A 27,918-nucleotide genomic window follows, 5' to 3' on the forward strand; every position below is an offset into this window, starting at 1 on the left:
GTTTGAATTCATCTTTCTTAAACATGGGAGACCAGAATTGCACACAGCATTCCAGATGAGATCTCACCAGGATAATGCTACTAACACTTTCCTGTCTCTACTGGAAATACCTCACTTGATGCATCCGAGGACTGCATTAGCCTTTTTCACAACCGCATCACATTGGTGGCTCACAGTCATCCTGTGATCAACCAATACACTCAGGTCTTTCTCTTCCTTCATAAATGATCTGGAGGATGGTGTAGATTGCACTCTCAGCAAATTTGCGGATGATACTAAACTGGGAGGAGTGGTAGATATGCTGGAGGGGAGGGATAGGATACAGAAGGACCTAGACAAATTGGAGGATTGGGCCAAAAGAAATCTGATGAGGTTCAATAAGGATAAGTGCAGGGTCCTGCACTTAGGATGGAAGAATCCAATGCACCGCTACAGACTAGGGGCCGAATGGCTAGGCAGCAGTTCTGCGGAAAAGGACCTAGGGGTGACAGTGGATGAGAAGCTGGATATGAGTCAGCAGTGTGCCCTTGTTGCCAAGAAGGCCAATAGCATTTTGGGATGTATAAGTAGGGGCATAGCGAGCAGATCCAGGGACATGATCGTTCCCCTCTATTCGACATTGGTGAGGCCTCATCTGGAGTACTGTGTCCAGTTTTGGGCCCCACACTTCAAGAAGGATGTGGATAAATTGGAGAGAGTCCAGCGAAGGGCAACAAAAATGATTAGGGGTCTGGAACACATGACTTATGAGGAGAGGCTGAGGGAGCTGGGATTGTTTAGTCTGCAGAAGAGAAGAATGAGGGGGGATTTGATAGCTGCTTTCAACTACCTGAAAGGGGGTTCCAAAGAGGATGGCTCTAGACTGTTCTCAATGGTAGCAGATGACAGAACGAGGAGTAATGGTCTCAAGTTGCAGTGGGGGAGGTTTAGATTGGATATTAGGAAAAACTTTTTCACTAAGAGGGTGGTGAAACACTGGAATGCGTTACCTAGGGAGGTGGTAGAATCTCCTTCCTTAGAGGTTTTTAAGGTCAGGCTTGACAAAGCCCTGGCTGGGATGATTTAACTGGGAATTGGTCCTGCTTCGAGCAGGGGGTTGGACTAGATGACCTTCTGGGGTCCCTTCCAATCCTGATATTCTATGATTCCTCTGTCACTTCCAACAGATACATCCCCAGTTTATAGCAGAAATTCTTGTTAGTCCTTAAATGCATGACCTTGCACTTTGCACTGTTGAATTTCATCCCATTTCTATTATTCCAGTTTTCAAGGTCATCCAGATCTTCTTGTATGATATTCTGGTCCTCCTCTGTATTGTCAATCCCTCCCAACTTTGTGCCATCTGCAAATTTTATTAGCGCACTTCCACGTTTTGTGCCAAGGTCAGTAATAAAAATGTTAAATAAGACTGGTCCAATCCCCAAGGAGCACCACTGGTAACCCCTCTCCAGCCTGACAGTTCACCTTTCAGTCTGACCTGTTGTAGTCTTCCTTTTAACCAGTTAGAACACTCAACACTCAGATTAAATATTTAGTTCTATTTATTCATATGCTAACAGTCCACATTACTGAATTTCCCTGGCAGATGTGGAAGAACTTTGGACTGATTCTGGCCTGGTTAGGGAAGGGGACAAGGCAGATTGACAAAATTCCCTAGAGGTTGATGGATCTATCACTTCTTATTTTTGTTTTTTAAGTCACTGATGTCATAACCTATGGTAGGATGAGTGCCAGCCCCAGGCAATACTGGCTTCTGCTAGTGTTATGGGTCCCGGGTCCCACTAGCAGAATACCTGCCTGGACAGACGAGGTCACAATTGGCCAAAGTGCCCACAACCCCGATCCAGCAGGGGGCCTAGCCCATCTAGGGTATCCTGAAAGATGGATGGTTTTGGCTGGGAGAGGGGGGCGGGTGTAGCTGGTGAATTTGAAGGATGCTCCATTTCAATGCCTCCTTTTGGCAGCTTCTACTGATAAGACTTCTATAGAGCCATGGATGTTAGTTATAACTGTCACCCCTGGCAGAACCCCTGAGGATGGTGGCTGTGGCCAGGGGATGAGTCATACCTATGATCTACCTTCCCAATTTAAAAAAATGTATCATATCAATGCAACCTGACATTTAAGCAAAGTGATATCTTTAAATGATGTTATATTAGGAGCATAAAACATCGCTCTGGAATCTGTATAGCAAGGGAATGAGTTCTGATACAAAATGCTGCCACATAATTTCAGAGTACAGATCTGCCAGAAATTCCTTTGGTTCTAGTACTGTACAAATACCAAATGAGCTCCCTCCCTTTTTACTGCAGTATAATTGCTACACACTGGCTGCTGTTGAAAAGACCACTGTCGTGGGCATATCTTGGCAGCTTGGAGGAAATTTGTCACTCTGTTCATAAATAGGTATCAAACTGAAAACTAGACAAGAAGATATAAGAGCAAGCAGAATAACATGATAGTTTGTTTTCTGTTCAGTACTTAGCCATTTCCCTTCATAATGGATTCAAGTCTCCAGTTTGAAAATTAAAGGCTGGTGCAGTTATAAATACTAGTTGGAGATAAAACCTCCTGAGGAGTTTACAGAAATCAGTTTTATAGCTGAGACATGTTTCACGTTAAAACACAGGCATTTATAGTTTAAGGAGACATTACTAACGACCTCAGCAAGCAGTAAGTCATTTATGGAATGAATGCACTGTCTGTTTACAATACAGCACAGCAAGATCCCCTCCCAAATCCCCTCAAAACACAGAATCTAAGCCTGCAATCCTTATTGAGTCAAAACTCCCACTTGACTTCACTGGGAACTTGTCTAAGCAATAAATGAAACAGGACCTAAGGATCTGACCCTGAGAAAATTTCAGACTGGATCCTTTTAGAAAGAACTGGTTTCCCAGAATTCCCTATATTAACACAAACCAAAATGCCTGAAGTTAATACTAGACTGACAGAAAGCCATAACCAAAGATGCACACTACAGCAGTTGGAGAATAGCTAGCTAATGAAAATCTTTGTTTTCTTCTCTATAATAATGTATCCTCCTTTTCTGACTCACCGTAATTTCCTGCTCATAGGTCCAAACCCCGCAGGCCAGTTCAACACAGAATATCACAAGCAAACTTCCAAAATACTGTGGAACACAGAAAATAAATTTTTACAATGAAGTTAACACTGTGAAAAAAGCTATTAAGTAAGTAATTTTAAAACATTTCAAAACACCATTAATTTTTCATATAACTAAGACAGTGAAAACCAAAGTATTAAGGCATGATGATTCATGAAATAAGCCCTGAAGTTTACCTTTTGACTATAAACATGTTTAAATAATGTGACATGGTGAAATAAATATGGTTTATTTCTACTTGACTTAATATGAAATATGTCAAGCGTTGCTATGGGGATATTAATTAATTTCCAAATTACCTCATGAAACAGGAATATCATGACATTTTACACAGAAACAATTCCAAAGAGGCTAATATTTTTGTTACACACACACACACAAAACTCATCATTTTCCACTGTTCCTTATTTATAATAAATAAGTACAGGAATTGCAACCAAAACCCAAGTAGAGCTAACAACATGAACATATGATAGATGGAAAAAATCTTCAGAATGTTTGTAGCAAGAAGGAAATTCTATAGGTCTATGTAGTTAATAAAATATTAAGAAAAAATATATGCAATATCAAATAAACCATTGAACTTGTGGGATGAAGCTGCACAGAAGGCACAACCCTGCATGATATACAATTGCTGTAACTCTAAAAGTTAGTTCAGTTTGCTTTTATTTGAAGAGTACCTTTTGTCCACTCTTGTATGGTACCACCTTCTTCCATGTAGATGGGCTGAGCCCCTCCCTGTCCTCAATAGAGCAGAAAGACTCCATTTCCAAACTCACACCCTTTCTAAGAGTTGGCTTTATTTGGAACTCAAAAACAATTAACACAACAGAAACCTCCCACTAAATTTTCATCCTGAGCTTACCTGTTCTTAGGACTTTCCTTCCCCACTTCTTCCCTCCTAGCTCCTTAGATCCCTGTCTCCCAAGGGCCATTCCCACTTGCCTATTTTCTAGGGTGGAGTTAAAAATCCATTACTTTGTGACACAATGACCTAGAAAACCATGCGGACACCACACCAATTCCTCCTGATTCTTTCCAATAGGTCTTCAAGTTCTATTTCCTTCTCTGAGAAACACAGAGCCAATAAGGGTTTGTCTATATGTAGAGTTGTTCTTGATTAATGGTTCCTGATTAACTCCATGTCTGGACACTCTTACAGGACATTAGGAGTGGAAGGGACCTCCTAGGTCATCAAGTCCAGTCCCCTGCTAGCACAAGCAACTCTGTCATATAATCCATTCGTAAATATATCAAGCTCCATCTTAAAGCTAATTAGGTTGTTTGCCCCCACTACTCTGGAGCGATTGAAAGGCTGTTCCAGAATCTCACTCTTCTGATTGTTAGAAACCATCGTCTAATTTCCAGCCTAAGTTTATTCATACCTATTTGTCCTTCTTTACTGTTAGGGAAACCCACCCTATACCCATTTGTTCTTCCACCAACATTATCCTTCAGCTTAAATTGCTCTTCTCCCTCCCTGCTGTTTACCCCTTAATGTATTTATAGAGAGAAATCCTATCCCTTCTCAGCCTTCATTTTCCTAGCTAAACATGCCAAGCTTATTCCAGAATAAGAATGCTTTGACTGCCCACTTTGAAAGTGGGTTAAACTAAACAGAAACAAGGCACTCTTGTTCTGGAATAAGTGAGTGTACACATGGAATTAATCAACAACAATGCCATGTGTAGATAAGCTCTGAGAAATAGAATTAAAACACTGTGGAACTAAGACGACACATGCCAAATGCCACCACTCAGTCATCTCGCAATCTCCCATTTCCTACTCATTTTCATATCTGATCTGCTTGGATTGTAAGCACTCTTTGCAGGGAACCATTTATTCTTACCTTCTCTGCACAATGTTATAAACTTCAGCTGTGAGACATGTTCTCTGCTGTGCAGACATAAAGCCAAGAAAATAAATATAATTAAAAATGATGACCAAGTATAAACTATATGAACTTCTCAAGTTGTCTCATAGCCAGTAGGAAAGTGGGGGAAGAAAAGTGGGTGCTAAACTAGCAGTGTTGGACCTTTAGCTCATTCTCATGATATAGGACAGGTGGTGGAGAGGATTTACACCATGACATGCAAAATTCCAGTAAAGAAAAGTATCAGAAGCCACTAAGGAAAGTAAATAGAAGCTAGAAATGACACATTTGGATTAAATTAACTAAAGGTGCTCAACATCTTTCAGAATCAATCCTTTTGACTCTCTCTTAAGAAGTCCATCCTCTGTTCACAAAGGTGAGAGAAGAAAAGAGGAGACACAACATGTGCAGAGTTAATTTGCAAAATAACTATACTGCAATAATTAACTACTGCAATGATATTAAAAAGAAAAGGAGTACTTGTGGCACCTTAGAGACTAACCAATTTATTTGAGCATAAGCTGTAGCTCACGAAAGCTTATGCTCAAATAAATTGGTTAGTCTCTAAGGTGCCACAAGTCCTCCTTTTCTTTTTTCGAATACAGACTAACACGGCTGCTACTCTGAAACCAATGATATTAAAGTATCTCTACAACCACAGATGTGCTTCAATTTCTTCCTCCTATTTTGGGGAAATCTTATAACTCTCCCTGAATTCAGTGAGTTCCAAAACAAAAAATTCTTACAGAAGTTGTGTGGAAAAACTCCTGTAATTATTATTTATTATTATTATTTAAATTTACTTCCCATAATTTTCATCATCCAAGCCACACAGATCGTTGCTGGCCACAATTCCTACCTCTCCGTTCCCAAACAAATTCCCAGTAGAGTCTGAATTCCAAAATAAATGCAACTTCTCACAAGAAGCAAATTCTTGCTTTTGTCAGTTACAAGAATCTGGTTTCCACAGCAAAGGTTTAATTAATTCTTCCCTGCTATTGTGGGTTGAGCGGTTGAGTTCTGGGGAAAAAAAGCTCTTATTCCCCTGATAGAAAAGATCATGCTCTTTCTATGCCACTCTCAAACTCTTGCCACAATTGCTTGCATGATATTCCCACAATTCTAATTCCTACATTGCTCTCTATAATATTTGATTCCTTCCAAGGTTTTTTCTGCTATCTTCTATATCGATAATTAATAATGCAAAGCATCCAATACTCACAGAATCAGAAACTTCTGAACTAGCAGGTATCATCAAAACTCTGACATTTCTCTCTCCTATACATTTGGTAACCAGTTTTCTCCCTATTAGAGTTGTGTAAAATCTTCATAAAGTTCACATGGTTCGTAATCTTGAAACTGGCCCAAGAGCTGTGTTTGTAACTCCATGAGGTTTCTATCATCAGATCTGAGGGGGAAAAAGCTCTGCTTCCTTGACAGAAGCTGAATGACCAAAATACTGGAAGAAAGTACCGTACTCTGTTTAAGGTAATACGCCATAAAGTAAGGGATACAATGTGTGCTGCTGTGCCAAGCATGAGTGCCAGAACCGCAGCCCCCATGAAGCAGCCTGCATGAATGCTAACAACCCGCAGTACTTTGTTCTTCTGTTACTCCTGTCCTGAGCTGTTAATGCAGACTGGCCACAGGCAGATGCAGCAGCTAAGCAGAGAAACTGCCTCTCTACAAGAGGAAGCCCTGACAATACCTAGACACAACATAGGTAGCTGAATAGTTGTGCAGCAATGGATGGATGTGTGCACTCAACCACTCCCCACCCACTCAGGATAGGCAGCTGCAGTGAAAGTGGCCTATGGACCTTTAAGAATCCTGCCTTTTCAGTATTGCAGCCCTGGGAAAGGGGGAATACATACAGAGGGAAAGAACTGAAGACTCAAGAGTTCTGAAGATCCTCCTTTCTGATCACTTTCAGTGCACAAAGCAAGTTGGGGTATGGGGGGGAAGGGCACGAAGAGAAACTGAGTATTGCAGCTGAGGGGAAAGAGAAAGAAAAAGCCATCATTGGGAGCTCCAGACTAACAGAGATGGGGAAAGATACAAAGGGAGAAGATGTTAGGACAAATCTGGCCTGAGGCACAAAAGCAACAGGAATTTCCTGTAACTACGCTGCTGGGGATATCCCCGAAGGTGGGGAGTCTCCAGCAGATGTAAAAATTAGGGCTGTCAAGCAACTAAAACAATTAACGGCAATTAATCGCAGTTTTAATCACACTGTTAAATAATAATAGAATACCATTTATTTAAATATTTTTGGATGTTTTCTACATTTTCAAATATATTGATTTCAGCTACAACAGAGAATACAAAATATACAGTGCTCATTTTATATTTATTTTTGATGACAAATATTTGCACTGTAAAAAATAATAGTATTTTTCAATTCACCTAATAGAAGTACTGTAATGCAATCTCTTTATCTTGAAAGTTGAACTTACAGATTTAGAATTATGTACAACAATGTAAAACTTTAGAGCCCACAAGTCCACTCAGTTCTACTTCTTATTCAGACAATCACTCAGACAAACAAGTTTGTTTAAAGCTCCAGGAGATAATGCTGCCCGCTTCTTATTTACAGTGTCACCTGAAAGTGAGAACAGGTGTTCACATGGCACTGTTGTAGCCGGTATCACAGGATATTTACGTGCCAGAGGCGCTAAAGATTAATATGTCCCTTCATGCTTCAACCACTATTCCAGAGGACATGCATTCATGCTGATGACGGGTTCTGCTCGATAACGATACCAAGCAGTGCCAACCGATGCATGTTCATTTTCATCATCTGAGTCAGATGCCACCAGCAGAAGATTGATTTTCTTTTTTGGTGGTTCGGGGTCTGTAGTTTTCGTATCGGAGCATTACTCTTCCGAGACTTCTGAACACATGGCTCCACACCTCGTCCCTCTCAGATTTTGGATAGCACTTCAGATTCTTAAACCTTGGGTCAAGTGCTGTAGCTATCTTTAGAAATCTCACATTGGTACCTTCTTTGCGTTTTGTCAAATCCGCAGTGAAAGTGTTCTTAATATGAACAACATGTGCTGGGTCATCAGCCAAGACTGCTATGACATGAAATAATATGGCAGAATGTGGGTAAAATCTCAAAACAGAGGACATACAATTCTCCCCCAAAGAATTCAGTCACAAATTTAAATAAGACATTATTTTTAATGAGCGTCATCAGCATGGAAGCATGTCCTCTGGAATAGTGGCCAAAGCAGGAAGAGGCATAAAAATGTTTAGCATATCTGGCACGTAAATACCTTGCATTGCCAGCTACAAAAGTGCCATGTGAATGCCTGTTCTCACTTTCAGGTGACATTGTAAATAAGAAGCAGGCAGCATTATCTCCTGCAAATGTAAACAAATGTATTTGTCTTAGCAATTGGCTGAACAAAAAGTAGGACTGCATGGATTTGTAGGCTCTAAAGTTTTACATTGTTTTGTTTTTGAGTGCAGTTATGTACAGGGAAAAAAAATCTACATTTGTAAGTTGCACTTTCACAATAAAGAGATTGCACTACAGTACTTGTATGAGGTGAATTGAAAAATACTATTTATTATTTTTACAGTGCAAATATTTGTAATAAAAAACATAAAGTGAGCACAGTACACTTTGTATTCTGTGCTGTAATTGAAATATATTTGAAAATGTAGAAAACATCCAAAAATATTTCAATAAATGTATGCTATTATTAACAGTGCAATTAAAACTGCGATTAATCATGATTAATTTTAATCATGATTAATTTTTTTTTTTAATCGTGTGAGTTAACTGGGATTAAAATTGACAGCCGTAGCAAAAATCAGCATAGCGAACTGCTACACCTCCCTCCCCACAATCTCTGGTGCAGAAGGTGTATCAGGAAAGTGTCCAGAGCACAATCCACTCCATCTATCCCAAGTCCATAGGAGACCATATTCAGCTGGTGCAAGTTACAGCAGCCCTCAAGGTACCGTAAACTTTACCAGGGCCAAAGCACAGAATCAGAGTGTTAGAAGCAAAAGCTGAGCAGAACAGAGAAACTGTCCAGTATAATATATAACAGGCCAGAGGAAGAATATGGACTGGAGATAAGATGACAATGAAACTGGGACATAGATGAGGAGAAAAAGGGAATAAATAATAGAAAAAGAAAGAAAAGATAAGTACAACATGAAAGGTGGTAGTAAATTTACTTTGTTTATGCTAATTCAGATGCCCTCCATTTTGTTTTTGCTATAAGGCTGGTGGAGTATCAGGGAGGAGAACGGGAATCAGTGTAAAGATCACAAATTTTCACTGTGCACACATAATGATTACTGAAGTTAACTGAAAACTACTGCTAGAAAAACCTTTCTGGTGTTATTCTTAAAAACACAAACTCACCATGGCCCCAAACATATGCCTTCCTGTTTTTCCCTTTTGCCTCCATGTAATGTTAAAAATAGAGCAATGAAACTAATTTCTCATTAGCTGCAATGTGCCACGATTTTTGCTTCCTTTTACTAAACTAAATGAATCAACAACAAGCATGGAATACATTGTGGGAACAGGTGTTTTCTTAGTCATAATAGTCATTCAGTTGCAAATGCAAGAATAGTGCTGGCAAGCAAAAATCACTGTCCAGTGCATCAAATCTCAGACATTTTGTATCACTTTCAAGGTGCTTATGCCAGCTCTTCCCATTTTGCAGCCAGTAACTAATGCTGAATGTGTCACAGTAGAAATACCTCACAATATAAAATCATTCTCCCGCTGCTTTTGGTCCTACAGAGAGAGATAGGGCTTTTTCATGCTGTAATTGAGCGCAATTGCAGAAGAGGATATAAAGTACTGATACAAAATAAAAAACACAATAAAAATGTTTTATTCAGAGGAGGCATCACAGAATATATCCTTCATACTTCTACAGATTTCTACTTGTCTTGGACATTCCCCATGATGCTCGTAATGAACAGCATCATGAATACTAGGATTTTTGTTTATGCTTTTCTGGCAACAGGTAGAAACCCTGGTGACTAAACGCTTCTCTTCATTACTGAAGTATGTCAAGCAGGATTGTGGAGGGAGATTGCGGGGGCGGGGGGGTAGGGAAGGGAAGGGAAGAGAGGAGAGAGAAAGATTTCAATTTTATTTAAAACAAAAACAAACAAACAACAAACAACTGAATGGGTTTTTGCTGAATTGCTACAGATTATTGTTCTTATTTTGAACCATGTCTCAACCATTTACATGAATATAACATATCTGAAAGATTTTTGAGATAGAAATATTAAGCTCCAATTTCAATCTGTGAATAAAAGAAACTAACTAAAGAGTTTAAAGGGAAGTGTCATGGGGTAGTTTCCCTCAGTAAAAGGCAAGAGCCATGTAAACAGCTTCTCAAATCCTTCTCTTCTGCCAGGGGACAAGTCCCATAGCACAGGTACTGAGTAAGACAGCCACCAAACTGACTTCTGAGGACCCCCCACTCACAAACAATGGAGGGGGTGGTGCCATGTTGGGCTGGGAATGGGAAGAGAGACCCAAAGAGACTGCCATGATTTAGGGTATGTCTTCATACCTGTGGAGTTAGCCTGTGTGATTGGTGCCTCGGTCTGAGCAGTGGGGTTAGCCTAGCCTGGGTGTTAGCAGCCACACCGCTAACCATGTGTGTCACTATATCCCACGGTTCTCTCTGCAGCAGTAAGCTGAGCCATTTGCAGTGAGGACACAGGGTAAGTCACTGGAGTGCTGATAGTCCTCCAAGTAAAGTGGGCATGTTACCAGCCTAAGTGAAAACAGAACCTGGGCTCTAGAGTATACCTCCAGTCATTGCCAGCTAGACGGGTTGAATCACCTCCCAACTTGGGTGACAGAGTTTTTGCGTGTGGAAAGAGGAGACGTTGAAGAAAACACCTGGGTAAAAGCCAGGGCTAGCTGCATAGTGAAAACATCACCTTATATAGGCCCCCAGGGCTGTCTAAATCACACCAGGAGCCACAGAACAGCCCAAGATTAAACGGTCACACAAAGGTGGCTTAAATTCACTTAACCTTCTTCCCTTATACCTGGGCTACAAGTTCTGTTCTGTGCCTCTGATAGGTGCAGGTCAGAGTCTCACCCCATTTGCAATCTTAACTCTGGCCTTGCAAGCCAGAATCACAAGGCTTACAATCTTGCCTCCTACACAAATGATTAAATGTATCCCATCACATGAAATGATGAGAACAAGAAACTTGTCCATTAGCAAACTATAAGAAAACTATCTAGATTCCTGGGATAACAGGAAATGGATGGAGTCATGGGTGATTGAAGAGGGAGTGTGCTAATGAATGGAGTCAGCTGTCAGTGGGTGTTGAAGAGAGGGGAGAACAGGTGGTATCTTGAAAAAGTTTTCCATTTTGGGGGAATATGTGCCTTTTTATTTGAGAAATAAGTATGTTTATTAGTGAATCACACTGTGTTTTGTGTTTCATTTAATGAAATCTGCTGTTTTTACAATATTTTTTTTCCTTTTCCCAAGTGGCTTTTTCCACCAGAAGAGAGACACCAGGTTTTTCAGACTTCAGAAAAACTGCAACTCTAACACTACAAAGACTGAAGGAGCTAATCAGCATATCTGACCTCCTCAGAGGCTCTGCCTTGTTTACAGCACCTTTTTGGGCAATGTGTTCCACATGGAAGCAATGACAGGAAAGAGCTGAGAAAGAAGGACAAGGGCTGAGAGGAGATTCCAAGGGTAAGCAGCTGCAGAATGAAACCTTAAGGGAAACTCTCAAAGACTGGTGTACATGGTATGTGAAACAGATGCCAAAACATTCTAAGAGGTTATGTGTAGTATTTCCCAATGGCTAACAGCCTGAAACCATCAGCCTTTGCAAGCCATCCAGACATCTGTCTGCGTCATTTGACCACCAACAAAATGTGTTTGATTACCAATGGGAACCAGACCCCTTCCATGAAAAGTCTAGTAAAAAAAACCTTGCAGTCACTTGTTACTTTGTTATAGTTTGGAACTAATTAGCTATAGAGGCTATTGAAAGGATTCACCCCGGTACAATTTTCAGACATTGATTTATTACTTGTAAAAGGAGTCAGACTGACAGCTTAGGAAACTGAAGTCCCCTGTTTATCTATTCCTGCAGTGAAAGCTTCTCCCATGCTGCCCCAGCTATGTCCTCAACCCTGTTTTGAGGGGATTAGCGGTTAATTTGGCAATGTTTTGAATGGGTGATGGGGACACATATCAACAAGGAAGTGGACTGAAACTACTAATTCACAACGTAGGCCACTGAGTGCCATCCTGTCCTTCAAAATAGATACTTTCCACAGCCAAATTATCTGATGTCTGCAGAGTTTAGATGTCTCAGTTTACCAAGTTCTATCAGTATGTACAAATAATCATTTAAAGCTTGTGTCCTTTTCAAAATCACTTCATTCTACACAAGAGTTGTTGTTTTTTCAATTTTACACAACTCTATTGCACTATTACCATTCATTTTCTTATAATTCAGAACTACTTTTCTGTAGCTAGATCAGTATCCCTGTGTTTTTAATTTTCAGATATATTTGAAATATTCAGATATATCAGATATATGTTCTTTTTCTGATTAGTCCTTCTGCCGTTATTATTGAGTGTATTTTTCTAATTAGACCAACACAAAATTCATTATAAAGAGTAAACAGCTTCCCCCATGCATATTCTCCTGTGAGACATCAGTTTGTTCTGTTACCAACATTTACTTTACCATCTCTCCCTTATGGTAAGGAAGAAATTAATAAACACTTAGGAATTAGATTAATGCCTTCAAATACTTATTATTATTATTCACTAGCTAAAGCTCAGATACTGTAAGTCAATGGGGCTTCATGTAGGCACAAGTGTCCCTGAAAGATCAGGTTTAAGCATTCAACAAGACATAGTTGAAGACAGTACCCCTGCCATGAGGAAATTACAGCATGATGTCTGGTTTCAGAGTAACAGCCGTGTTAGTCTGTATTCGCAAAAAGAAAAGGAGGACTTGTGGCACCTTAGAGACTAACCAATTTATTTGAGCATGAGCTTTCGTGAGCTACAGCTCACTTCATCGGATGCATGCCGTGGAAACTGCAGCAGACTTTATATATACACAGAGAATATGAAAAAATACCTCCTCCCACCCCACTGTCCTGCTGGTAATAGCTTATCTAAAGTGATCATCAGGTGGGCCATTTCCAGCACAAATCCAGGTTTTCTCACCCTCCACCCCCCCACACAAATTCACTCTCCTGCTGGTGACAGCCCATCCAAAGTGACAACTCTTTACGCAATGTGCATGATAATAAAGTTGGGCCATTTCCTGCACAAATCCAGGTTCTCTCACCTCTCATGAGGTCTCTTTCCCTTTCAGTATCATAGGATCTGTATTAAAAACTAGTCATCTTTTTCTGCACAACCCAATGAATCAAATTATTCTTTTCAATAGGTTTTTCCTTTTTCACAAAGGCAATTCATACAAAAATGCTTCTTCGAGCAACAAAAGCCTCTTTCCCCTGATTAACAACCCAATTCAGTACTGATATAGGGTGCCCTTTGCCCCATGCACCCCCAAGGTTCTTGAAATGTTCCTTGATTCCAGGCAAGTCTCCCAGAAATAAGTAAACTTAATGCTGTTTCACAATCAGCACAGGGTTGCAGAACCAGCTGTGCAGCCCCTATGCGCTCAAAGGTGTGTCTTTCTGTGCAACTGGTGGAAAAGGCAAGGCTGGGCAGGAAAAAGGGTGTGGCCAGCCTGAGGGGACATCACTCCACATTCCATACTTGCCAAAAGGAATGCATAGTTGGAGCACTGAAGCTAGCTTCACTGCAGCCTCCGAGTTGTACTAACAATAGAGCTGGGTGAAGTTTTTTGACCAAAACTTTTTTGGCACAAAATATCGATTCAGTAATATGGAAACATTAAACTGAATTCATGGTGGTTTTGCCAAATATTGTTTCGGTCAGAAAAAAAAAACTAAAGAATTTTCCAAAAATCAAAACATTTCAAATTTTCAGTTTGAAACCACTTTGATTCTAAAATGTCCTTTGGTTTTATTTAAAAAAATTTAAAAGTTTAAAAATGCTCAAAAGTCTAAACAAAACGTTTTGCTTGGGGTTGAACTAAATGTGTCATTTGACCTAAAACCTTTTTTTAGACTTTTTGACGCACCAAAAATTTTGGACATTTTTGTTTTCAGGTCCACCCAAAATATATATTTTTTTTAATTTTCAGAATGGCCAGCGAACCAAAAAAATAAATCAGTTATTCACTCTGCTCTAATTACCAGGCTAGACACAGACCTAGACCCTGAGTCCTTCTAAATCTACTGTTACAGGGGACGATAAGCATATCACATAGGGCAGACAAAATATCCCCACTCACCTGGCTTTTCTGGGCCCACCGCCACAGTTTACAAATAGTTGTCACAGTGACTCAAAGTGTCCAAAGCTAGAACCACACTATACATTGCTGATACAAACACAAGGTGGAAAGTGCAGCCATTTCCAATACCAACAGACAGGCATGTGGCTGTCTGCTACTGCACACATGTACTGAGAAGTCCAGTGTGATGTACAACTGCCACTGTGCTGGTGGCCATATCACACAGTCATCCCTGCTGCCACAGTTAGGAGCCATTTTCCTGCAGCGCCATCTGACTATGAGTGGTTACTGGATGGCTCTTCCCTGACAGGCTGGGCAATAGGGTCCTGACCTAGAGCATCAGCTCTGCCCATGCACTATGTAACAGAGTGTTCAAGACTGATGTTAGTTGCAAGAGGTGGGATGAACAGAGCATATGCACTTGCATCAATCCCGATCACTCACAGGAGGATTTGGGCACTCCCACCAGCAGCACACCTGCTCCTCTGGAAAGGGTGGGAGATGGGCCACTAGAATATGCAGCTCCTTACGTTAGCTGCCTACTCTTACTGATCGAGGGGCAGGAGTTATGCCAGCAGCACTGTATAGTCAGAGCTCTGTGCAGAAAAGTAATCCCTACCTTGCCATACAGTTACTTTTCCAGTGCTACAGAATGCCGAGCATCCTCATTCCCCAGCTTCAATGGGTATTGAGATGGAGGTACAGAGCACCCTTTCAGAATTGGATCCCACCATATCTTCTGTCCTTCATGTCTTTAAGCTAACCTAACCCAGATATTTCCCTTGCTGGCACCCTGATGTCTCCATCTGGTTTAGCCAACCTTCTCACATGGTTCTGGCAATGAAGTCTTTGTGGCTACCCCTGATGATCCAGATGCAGTTCTCTTTGGATGGTTCCATATGGGTGACTGAAACAGCTCTAGTGTATCATCATCTGTATCCTATATACTTGTAGTTGCTGTGATTCCCAGTAGCTCCATAAGATGCTCAGCACTTTCTACCATTTGTGATACATGCTTGCGCGCGTGCACACACACACACACACACACACACACACACGTACGTTGTTATGTGTTTATGAAGGCAAGGACAAAGAAATGTGCCTTGCACTTAGAACAGAAGGTAGTGACATTTGTGATGATCCTTAGTTCTCGTGGTAATTCATCCCACAATCTCAGGCCAGCCCCCGAGAAAGCTCGAACTCTGGACAGATGAGCTTTACCCTCTGGTGAGGTTATGCAATGAGGTCACTTCAATGTTGCTGTTTAACTTGTCAAAATCCACCCATGCGAGTTATTTGAATGAAAAACACTGGTCAGAACAGGAAATAGATTAACTCTCCACCCTATTCTAATACAAAAATATCTGAACTCTATTCACTCAAACATCACCTCAAAAACTTCATCTTAGAGATGAGGCCTTATATGGAAAAGGTTAATTGTTTCAGCAAGTAACAAGTATCTAACAACAGGGGTTTAAAATAAAAACTATGTTGCAAACTTTTAAGGAAAAAATTAGTAAAAGAAAAGTAGGACTTAAAAAATCCCAAACCAGTAAAAGCTCCATATATATGTATATATATATATTTCTCAAATACAAATAATCCTTATTTTAATCTGAATTTAAAAATTTAGGTGCAGATCTGGCTTCCCATAAATATTATACTACAACAATCAAAAACACTTAAATCCATCTTTCAAAAAGATAGGCCAACTTGCTTGAGAAATATACAATGCGTTAACCACAAAAGTAAGTTTATAGTTTAAAACACTGGAGAATACATTTTGAGAGACATTTACAAAATTGTTTGCCCCTTACTTCCTCAGCTACACATTAGGCACCATGAGTTTTAATAAACAACAAGCTGATGAAAGCCATGGTATCAGAAAACAATGAACTCCAGTCTTTGCTCTGTCTAATGCTAAACTCTACAGACCCAATGCTAAGTACCTCTGTCAGTTATTTATTTTTTCTCTTTCACTGGCTGGTTAATAATAATGAAATACTTGGAGTTTGTAAATAACAAAATTCCTGTGCCAAATATTTATACAAGGTAATGGAGCAGCTGTGATTTTGTTAATACTGTACTTGGGTCACAATGGATTCTTCTATAACTACAGCAATACCTGCTGCCACAAGACAGACTCAAGTTCAATTATCAAGAGGCTGACTCTCACTAACCCATGCTGGCAGGAGCAAGGAGAGCTGCAAAGAGCCAGGTGTTGCTATAGATTTTTGTAACTCGTATTCCATAGAGAACAAGATTTCCTTCCAGAGAAAGAATATGTAGTGGGGTCCCACAGGAGTCAATCCTGGGTTTGATACTATTCAGTATTTTCATTAATGACTAGGATAATGGAGTAGAGAGTAAGCTTATAAAATTTTAGATGACACCAAGCTGGGAGGGACTGCAAGTACTCTGGAGGACAGGATTCGAATTTCAAAACAACCTTGACAAATTAGAGAATTAGTCTGAAATCAACGAGATGAAATTCAATACTGATAAATGCAAAGTATTTCAATTAGGAAGGACAAATTGGAGAGAGTCTAGAGCAGAATAACAAAAATGGGCAGAGGACTGAACCAGATCTCCAGAGCCCTGGGCTAGCTCCCTACTCATGGAACCATCCTGCAAAATAATCATATGGAAAAATGAATTTGTTTTCAAGATCAGTAACCTTGAATGCTGGTAAAGGAACATTACAATACAAACAATAGGAAATGCAGAGAATCATTGTACTGGAAAATATATTCCTTGTACTCAAGAAAAAAAAAAAAGATGACCTGAATGCTTAATATTGAGGGGAAACACATTTATATTGTTTTAGCTGAAAAATAATGAAGATTTTAATTTTTATATGTAAAGATTGTGCCACTAATGCTATCCAAATTAATATAACCTTGCATGATAAGTGTCAGATGCATTAATTAAATTTGCCTATTAAAAGGTTTTCCCACTTATAAATCTAGTACCTTATTTGCAGTATTCCCTTTCTTTATCCCTCCCCTCTCTTTAAAAACAAACAACAACCACCACCACCCACAATTTGGGCTCCATCATTTCAGAGGGTGAGTTTCCAGGCACAAAGGGCAGTTAGGTGAAAGACTTGGAGTTAGGCACCTAAATGTTTTTTGTGCCTTTGAAAATCTCCTTTTCAGTTTAGGTCATATGGAAGAGAAATAGACGATTTTCATTTTTAACTTAAACACAAAAGTAATTCTTACATGAGGCGTAAGTTAGTTTAGAAGAAGACCTGTAAAGCTGAAAAATGAAAAATTAGTGAAATCTACTACAGCATCCTGATATCCTCCTCCCATGAATTTATCAACTTGAGTATTTTTTTAAATCGTATGCCTTTCAAATGTTTTTTCATAACCAGATCCAGCAACAGTGTGTTTCAGACCTAAATCTTTAAATGCCAGCATCTTTCATTCTACATTCATTATGCAGGAAACTAGTCTGCTCTCTTAGGGGCTACTCTAGTAAGCGATCAGTGCTTCAATTCCCATTGGCAACAATAAAAGTTAAAGTCACACTGTATCCTTCAGGATTGGGGCCCTAAATTGTTAACATTGTTTCTCATTTGCCTTTACTTCTTACATTTGCTCCTATACTGAAATTACAAAGGAAACAGGCTATACAACAAAGTTGTATTGCACTAAATTGTGAATGACTGGACTTACTTGCTTAGTAATATCTGTTTAATTTTAGAATGGCACTGATTTAAATTCACAGTATAAAAGATTGTTCTTTCATCGTGCCAAGGCTTCCATTATAGGACTAGTGCTGTTAAACTGCATCAGCTGAATGCTATAGTAAATAACTGGCTGTTTCATCTTACGGGCAGCAATCAAACCTAACTGAAATTAATTTAGTAGCCTCATCTCACTGCCTAGCAGTAAACAGGCCATTCTACAAACACCACACAGATACTATCACAATAGGCAATCTCTGATTAGGAGAAATCCTCAAGAGAGGTGATAGAAATCCTGAATCATTAAAAGTATTCATCTCCACTCAGGGCTTTGGTCATTATTAACAGAGAGCAAAGAAATTTACATTACAGCTGCTCATAATGCACATGGTATCTTTATAAGAGACATCTTCAGTCACACAGTCCACTAACCTTCATGAATATAAATACTAAAGACAATTTACATTAAAAAATAAAAATTATATCTACATAACAGTCAGATCAACAAGAGATACTAGAAACTAAGTTTCAGAGTTAAATTAAGCAAATGTATATAGTATATACACCCCGAGAAAGAGCAGAGATTGCATATGCATATGTAAACATATAAACTCTTAATAGATCAAATCTACATAAACAGACCAAACTCCATTTTAACCAACTTAAAGTTTTCGCAGTTTAGATCAGTGTCAAGCGATCACACGTAAGTTACAGAAGATGATAAATTATGATCTTGTGGTTACATTCTGTTGTTATTAAGCAGGGTAAACATGTCAGTTCAGTTTATGTGTCTAGCTCATATTAAGCTGAAAAGCTTTCAAATATTTAACTACAAGTAGAATTTTAAGAACAAATGACTGCAATTCGCTCAGAGTGGTACAAATTTACTAATGATTGCTAGATTGGCTCTTCATTAAAAAGTTTTACTTATTCAGTTGTGTTATTGTATTCATTTTGGGGGGAATCTACATTTTAAGATTCTTAAATGTTATTAGATTTTTTTAAAAAACATTCAATTAAAACACATTGCCTAAGAATTTCAGGCCTTGGTTCCAAACATTTTTGGGTTTAGTCATTTTAGCCGTTTGTGTATCTTGAAAGGAAAAATAAAAGCATGACAGAGAAGGCTGTTAATGTATTACACCTGGTTTCTTTCCTTATCTTTCACTTAATCTGGTTTTTCAAAAGCTTGTTCCGTTGATACATCACTTTTCTGATTAGTTTGGTGAATGGAGTATTGATTTATGGCTGTGCATCTCTGCAGTACAACAGCACTCTGCTTATTTAACAATTAGTCAAAGAGTGTGTCATACTTAAGAAGATATCATTTATTTTTTGCTTATCAGTCTGGTCAGCAAGAGCCAGTTCCCAGGCTCTTGAGAGTAAAATATTGCAAGTTAAGCTGTAGGAATATTTTGTTTTGATTTAATGTGATTTGACTGTTTAATACACATTAAATTAATTTGTTTCCAGATTGTATTAAAAACTATAACCATTTCTTCTTCTTCTCAGTTGGCATTTTAAATAAAATGTTGCACCTCCTATGTTGCCAGGGTTTTTTTGTTTTTTTGTTTGTTAATTCTGAAAAAAATGAAAAGGATTTTTTTCAAATTTGCAGCCAAATATAAAATGACAATTAACAGGGCTTCATAGTGTATTTACCTTCATTTTTGTCTTAAAATCATAGCAATTAGTGATTTTTTTCATACAATAAAAGTGTTTTATATATAAAAAAATCTTAAAAACTCTGGCAAAAGTATAATTTGACAATGTAATAAAAACCTAAAGGGTCTCATGATGTCAACAACTTTTCTGTTTACATAAAATAAAAATGATTTACCCCTTTATTTTATAAAATCATGTAATGTAATAACTAATGCTTGAGAGTTAGCTCGGCCTCGAAAAAGCTACAAAAGACTGTCTTCCCATGTAAATAATATAATTCACAAAGTAATTATGCAGTCACAAATTACAGAAATCTCTTTTTATCACTTTCCTGCCAGAACTAGTAAATCTGTAATTTACTGCTCCCATTGACTTCGATGGTGCAAGATCAAGCCGGGAAATAGATTTTTGGTTTTTTTAAATGTATTCCTATTCTATTACTGTAGGCTAAAATGAGCATTTCTCTTAAAATACAGAATCGTGAAACAATAATCCCAATACTGAGATTTTAAGAAATACAGCAGAGGACAAATGGTGCTTGCTACTGTTGCAACTAGCAGAACACAATAATAATTAGTGCTACAGAACTTTCAATGATAACGCCAGAAACAAATAATAGAATTCAAACCACACAGTCGCAAATCAGCTAGTTAGACATATAAATGCTGTTATTTGTGCCTACAATTGATTGTGGGTGTAGAAGTAGAAGCCAGGTTAATTAAGAAGTTAGTTCTAAAAGTCAGGCCTAGAATATAAGGGTTTGTTTCAGATCACTCAGACTCATTCTCCTGCACTGATTAGTACTAGAATTTTTCTGAATGATTCCTCCACTACTATCATCAACTAGGTTTTTGCAATTCACATTGCTTGCCTTTCAATCATAACTTAGTGCACCCAGGGGGCTTGTCTTCACTACGGTGGTAAATCAACCTAAATTACACTACTCCAGCTATGTACCTTAGGTCGACTTACCCCAATGTCTTCACTGAGCTGTGTCAACAAGAGACGCTCTCCGGTTGACTTACCTTATTCTTCTTGGAGAGCTGGAGTAGTGGAGTCGACTGGAGAGCGCTCTGCTGTCGATTTAGCAGGTCTTCACCAGACCCGCTAAATCGACACCCGCTGCATCGATTGCGGCAGCATCGATCTCCCCAGTAGAGAAAACAAGCCCTGGTATGATTAATTCTTTCCTGCAGTGAGCTTTGCAATTATAATACAACACTGACATCATAACTAAAAAAGATTTAAAAAATAATCACAAGATAGGACGTTCATCTAGGGGCAGGGATTGCAAACATTTTTCTTCCTTGCTTAATTAAAATAGAAGTTAACTGTTTTTGAAGGTGAAAACATACCCATACAAGAAGCAAGAGGTTTCTTTTCACTGTTCCACAGTACCCCAACATCCCCACAATGATAAGGAAACAGCAGACTGCAATCATGACTGGATGGACCACAGGAAAATAAGTCAAAATGACAGCCTCCTCCACTCTGAAATCAAATACAACCCAGAATTAAAATAATAAAGTACTACCCCAAAATCCAAGTACCTAAGTGTAAAATAATAATATTACAGTCTAAAAAGCAAACAACATTTACTGTTTGCTACATAATTTAAAATGTGTTAGCAGTCTGGGATCATGGAAATTATTTAAATGGTGTTTTTAAAGTCCTATGATTCTCCCAAGTTATGGAAGATTGGATACTTAGAGTGTTGCTCTTTGGGGCAGAGATTTTTTGTTGTGTGTTTGTATAGCACCTAGCTCTTGGGTCCTGATCCCTGACTGGGGCTTCCAGGTGCTACAGTAATAGAATATATTATATATTCCATGTGCTACAGTAATAGAATATATCCTGTGACAGATGGGAAAAGACCTGTTAAGCAATTTCCCCCCCTTACCGAATCCCTTTTTGATCTCTCTGCGTCTCTTTATTGATTGTTTGGGCTACTACCCTGCAAGTATATTAAACTAGAGTATATTATTATAATGCTGAATTCACTAACACTGAGTGAAGCAGTCAAAATATACTCTAGTTTAATATACTTGCAGGGTAGTAGCCCAAACGAGCAATAAAGAGACGCAGAGAGATCAAAAAGGGATTAGGTAAGGGGGGGAAATTACTTAACAGGTCTTTCCCATCTGCCACCCAAGAGGGATTTAAGAGGGAACAGGGTCCAGGGCACCTGTGGCTGATTGCCTGCTGCCCAATTTGGCTTAAGGGAAGGCACATGGGCCTTATAAAGAGGAAACAGGAAGAGGAAGGTGGGGGACAGAATGAAGCTGAAGAGGAATACTGCTCAAAATGCTGAGGAAGGAAGTAGCTGAGGAAGCTGCTGGAGGAATGGCCCAAGAGTTCAGCCAACTGTCCAGGAACCAAACAAGATGCAGGGGCCTTAAATGATTCTGAAGAAAATCCCAGTGAGATGTTCTGAGTGACAGTAGAATTCCCTGACTGGGGTTGTCAAAGAAAGGGTGGAATTTGTTACATAGGATCTGAAAGTTTAGGAAAATGCTGATAACCAGCTCCCTGAGACAAGCACCAATTACCTCTACAAACTACAGAACCAGATGAAGGCTCTCTGGCAGAAACTGGATGGCAGGATGAAGGTTCATGAGGCTCAGATCCAGGAAATAAGATGGAGGTGCTCCCAGGCTATGGATTGGTTCACTCCCGTTGCTCAGCCAACTTAACAACTAGAGGCAGTCCTTAAAAAGGTAAGAAAACTTTCACAAGCTAAAGGCATCAATGCTTTGGATATGAGATCCCTCCTTCAAGAAGCACACTGGAAGCCAGTCCAAAACACTGCCCATGGGTATAATGGGGCTTGGATACCCTGTGGTACAAACACAGAAGAAAGTGCCAGATAGAAGCTATAGTTGGAGAAGGCTACAATAGACACCCAGGAGAAGTCTAAGAGTCTCACTAAACTCAAGAACGGGCACAAAGCCATGGTCACAACTCTGTCAGAGTAACTGCTTCATGGAAAAAAGCAGATGCCAGAGTTGGAGATAACTTGAAAGCTTGAGGGGAACTCCACCACGCTGCACAACCACAATACTGAGCTGCAGCCTCTGATCACAGTACTCGAGAGACAACTGGCTGAGAAAGAGGAGAAACTAAAAGGAGCCTTGACTAAGGTGGCAGAAGGAGCAGCCCAGAAGAACATAGACCAGCAGGAAATCCACAAGCTGGAATCTCAGGTCACTGAGATTCACATAAAAGAACTCCCTCAGGTCCTGCTTCTGGGTGAGCTGGAGGCACTGAAAACAGAGCCAAAAGACACAATAGACTCCACAACTGCACAAGGGGAACTCAGGTCAAAGCAGTAACCAGAACTGACTTTTCTGATGACAACCCTAGATGATGAGGCACAAATCCAGAAGCTGAGGTAGAAACATTCACAAGCTGTGAAGGAGCTGGTAGGGAGGTGGTAGAATCTCCTTCCTTAGAGGTTTTTAAGGTCAGGCTTGACAAAGCCCTGGCTGGGATGATTTAACTGGGAATTGGTCCTGCTTTGAGCAGGGGGTTGGACTAGATGACCTTCTGGGGTCCCTTCCAACCCTGATATTCTATGATTCTATGGTACAGCATCTGAAACAAACTGAGCAGGTGAAAACGAACCATGAGGAGGCAAACTAGGTTCTGGAGAGCAAGCATATGGAACTTTCCGAAGAGGTGAAGATGCTTCTGCAGGACAATGGGGAATCAGAGCACAAGCAGAGGAAAGAAGAAGTCCAGCTCCAAAAGCTGCAGGTAAAATTTTATGGAAGATGAAAGAGTGAACAGAGCTGGATGAGAAAATCAGCAAACTGTAGAAGGAAATGCATCAGAAGATGAGTGTCGGCACTAAGCTGAAACAGAAAGAAGATGAGACGAATGGCCTCAAAGGACAGGGAAAAGAAGAAGGATTCAGCCAGGAGGTCCATCTGTTGACTGAAGATCCAAGTTGCCCCTCTCTGGAAATGAAAGAGCAAATCCTTGAGGAAGAGGAGATGGGGAAAGGAAACCAGTGACTTGACCGAGGAAAACATAAAACATTAACAAAACAATGTGGATGGAGGAAGAACAGAAGTGGGTTCAGTTAAGAAGAATCCTGAAAGCCTCAGGTAAGGCGGTCAAAACATTAGTTATTGGAAACCCCAAAAGGGAGCTCGATATTATGGACTTTCCCAAAGGTGAAAGAGGCGCGTGTGTGTACATTCAGGGATGCTCTTTCCAAAAAGGTCATGAAACAGCATTACATAAAAGTAACCAGGGTAACAGCCTGACTTGCTTGACTATTCCACAGATAGCCCAAAGACTGGACATTCAGAATGTCTGGCATGTTATAAATTATGAGACGCCAAGAATTCTTGGTAACTACATGAGTCATATAAAGTGTATTGGGCATAGTGCTAGATAACCTTTGGTTATATTGTTTGCGAGCAGGGTATCCACAAAGGGTATCAACAGAGATTTGCCAGACTTCCTGATGTCTGCAGAAGAGGTAGTAGTGCCCACTTGGTTGGAAAATTTGACCAAAAGATGACCACAGAGCTACCTTTGGGCATAGGAAGGCTTGAGAGAGAGAGGGGGACTGGCTACCTGCTGCCCAGTTGGTCATTAAGGGAACCCATGTTGGCTTTATAAAGAGGGAAACAGAGAGGAAGCTGGGGAGCAGAGTGAAGCTGCAGATCCTAAGAAGAGCTGATCAGTCCAATGCACGGCTTAGAGCCAGTCAGACCTCAGGAAGGAGGGGGCTCTGCCCAGTGGGAGATGAGGGGGAAGAGATCAAAGAGACTTTGCTTTGGGTTTAATTTCATGTTAATAAACTCGCTTCTTCTTCTTTGTTAATAGACATAAGCCTCTGTGGATCATGCCCGAGAACCTATGAAGGAGAAATGGAGGCAGGATGCCAGAGAATTTGACCAGGAGGGGGCACTACAGGTAGATGTGTCCTCTGACACCATCTCTGATTCCAGTGATTCAAAAAACATCACATTGTGTGCTAAAATGTGTATTAACTGAGGGGTTCTCAGATGCAGCATAGAAAATTTAACTAGGAAACCCCACTAAATTTGATAAACTGTAACACCATCATTCAGCTACATGGATAATTAGGTTTAAGGAAGAAAGTTTACCTTGTTTCTGCAGTTAAAGTGAGGACATTATTCAGGTAGTCCCTCATCCAAGCAGAAACACCCAACACACTGATGGACATCAACTAAAAGAAAAATGGTGTTATTTATCAAGCATTTAAAAATTCATGTAGGATCAATCATCAAAAATATCCATTGTATCATTTATTCGAACAATATTTTTCCCATGGTGTGCTTACACGTGCTTGGAGTTGGTTATCTAAGTATTTAGAGAGGCAGTTACAATTATCATCTCCCTTCCAGTCTGTATAACTGATACCTAGGAAGGCCTGCTCTTTGCTCTTCTGTTAAAAGGTGTAATTCTAATATTGGCTGACACCCCTATCCTGCCCCCAGTAGTAGACCCTAAGGAGGGCAGAAGCATGGAGGGGAGTTACTACTGTTTCCAGCATCAATAACTCTTTCAAAGATTTCCCATCAGAACTCCAGTGGTTATCATGAAACATATGAAGCCAGCAACCTGTGAGGCACGATCCCAGATCCCAGTGAAGGGGACAAAAGTACTAATCAAATCAGCTTATTATGATTATTTTATTAGAGAAGGACGGTGATCATTTTGCAGTTAAACTCAGAAGACCTGGGTTCAATTTCTCACTCTGACACAAACTCACTGTGTGGCCTTGAACAAGTCATTTAATCTCCTTGCCTGTTTCCCCATCTGTCACATGGGGATAACAAGCCTTTGTTTAGATTGTGAGCTTTATTGCTCTTTGCTGCTTACTCTGTATCAACAGCACCAACCACAACAGATCTCAGATGCAGCCAGAGCCACTACTGTTATGCAAATAATTAATTGTGAATAGCTCACCAATCACCACGGATCCCCTGCAAGCCCCCATGGCAACTTTGTGCAGTTGGGGTGCCACACATTAAGAGAGGGACTTTCAAGGGAAGAGCCATGGAGCAGCCATTGCCCCACAGCAGGCTCTCCTCCTAGCCAGTAGGTTTCTGCTAGGAAATCTCTGCAGCATGCTAGCCAGTGGGCTGCCATGGTCCTCCATCCCACCTCTCCCTCCACACGAAGGGAAGTGCCAGTCCCAGCAATGCTTCTACTGAGTGGTGCATCTACGATGCCCTCATGAGTAATACTGTCTCCTTTTGAGGGGTCTCAGATTTTCCCTTATCTAGTTCAGTGCTGGCTTCATGCGTGCCCTGACAGCGAACAACAATACTTACGAGAAATTAGTCAACTGGCACAAAACTAATGCATTTGAATGGTTTCTCTGTGTCCTTATGACATTCTTGGGATTCTTTGCCTGCAGCACACTTATAGCAGGCTATTTCTGCTTTTAAAATTTCATGGGAAGTCCCAGCGGTTACTTCATCCCTTCTTTTCAAAATCACTGCACTTAATAGAGAATTCAGTCCTGGTTCTAAGCAACATCACCAGGAACTTCAGGTGGACTGTATGCTGTGTTTGTATTCCTAAAAGTCAGTGCATGTTAAAATTCTACCACGTTCACTGCATGTTTTCTTAAAGCTCTGTGGGAGATCTATTTTGGTTGGGGAAATGGAGAGTAGAGAGCATTTTCTTCTACTGTTTAGACCTGCTGTTCAGGAAGCTATTAACAAAGTAAAAAGAAGAAAAGAATTGGGATCATTTCTGAGCCAAAGTCCAGGAAATCCTGCCTGGGAAGAAGAGACAAGCAACATAAAATGTTGAACAAGCAATGGACCTCTTGTTTCTAGCATTTGACAAAAGGTATTTACAAAAGCCACAAGACTACTGTACAAGCGCGTGTCCCTGGCACTTCTGACATTATGAATGAACCATTTTCCTACAACATGATCAACAGGCAAAACCCCCTTGATAAATATGTGTGACAGAGATAAAGTGTTTGTAAATATTACTGTCTGGTTTAACGTATAGTAGAAATATTAAGATTGGGATGCATTTGGCTCATTCTGTATTATTGGAAAGGCCAACACAAGTGCTCAATAGAGGTGGAGAAAACCATCAAATCCTTACTCCTCAACAACTTCCAGATGAAGTTAAATAGATACTGCAGAGGAAACAGCAACAGAAAGAAATTCTCATTTGCTAAACAATGCAGTGCTTTTTTCAGCACTAGACTAAGGGAAGTGTTTGATTTTATACCATGTGGACATTTGTTTACTATGCATTGGAAGAAAACTACCAATTCCTTTTACTTACAGCTATAACCTATACCAACAACTTTATCACTGCTAATGCTAACTAGACTTATAAGGACAACCTACATACGAAAAGTTTCAGATCTCATTCATAGTCCCATGAGCCATCCAGTTCCCCTTTGCTGCTCTCCTTTAATGTGTATCTTTAATGGCAAAGCTAACATACCTTTTGCATGACATACACTACATATAAGAGATTCCTTTTCTTAAATTTGCATCAGACAGTGGATATTACACACAGAGGAAATGCCTTTTTTTTGGGGGGGGGGGGAGGTGCAGGCACCACTCTAAATTGCAGTCAGCATAAATTGACATTATATTAAGAATCAGGCAGATCCTCTTCTCTCATTCCTGTTATGATGAAATACTGACAGAGACACATTCCCCATATAAAGAACAGATATCATGGAAGGAATTCTTCTAGCTTCAGTTTCACACTCTGAAGTCCAATACCAAATATACTGATGGAAAACTCTGATCATAATTCTGTGATAAAAATCTACAATTATGATAATGACAGTCCTTGAATTAGCATGTTCACCTACACAGAATAAAATATTCCTTGTATATTTCATTTCCAAACAAACTCAATTTACATATCTCCAGATTTTTTGTAGAAAGGAATTGCAAGAGGGTACAGACAATGTCAAGCCTAGAACTGTATTAATTTCTTCTCCCTCTCTAGCCACCCACAAATAATATTTCTTTGATAGTTCTCAAAGATTCACTAAAAAGACCATTGCCCTTAAAAAACACAGAACACTTTAATGTCAATAATTATGGATGGCAACGCTATGTGTACACAATACTTTGCATAGTGACTCCTATTCGGAAACAAAACCCTGTCTATTTCCCTACAAAAAAAGGGAAGGAGAAGGAG

The 27,918-nt window shown here is 39.8% G+C and overlaps 1 protein-coding gene across 4 annotated transcripts in view; it reads right to left on the minus strand.

Moving 5' to 3' along the window:
* The window catches only part of TSPAN12 (tetraspanin 12), a 62,525-nt gene that overhangs the window by 21,189 nt on the left and 13,418 nt on the right, over positions 1–27,918 (minus strand). For all 4 annotated transcript variants that reach the window (XM_084616882.1, XM_084616883.1, XM_084616880.1 and 1 more), the window contains 3 exons: positions 24,867–24,949; positions 21,099–21,234; positions 3,059–3,133 (listed from right to left, as the gene is read on the minus strand). In XM_084616882.1, the coding sequence (XP_084473008.1) occupies positions 3,059–3,133; positions 21,099–21,234; positions 24,867–24,946 (291 nt within the window). In that variant the 5' untranslated portion in view covers positions 24,947–24,949. The remainder of the gene's footprint in view (positions 1–3,058; positions 3,134–21,098; positions 21,235–24,866; positions 24,950–27,918) is intronic.

This window comes from Lepidochelys olivacea (assembly GCF_965140295.1).
Source record: "Lepidochelys olivacea isolate rLepOli2 genome assembly, chromosome: 1".
NCBI lineage: Eukaryota > Metazoa > Chordata > Testudines > Cheloniidae > Lepidochelys > Lepidochelys olivacea.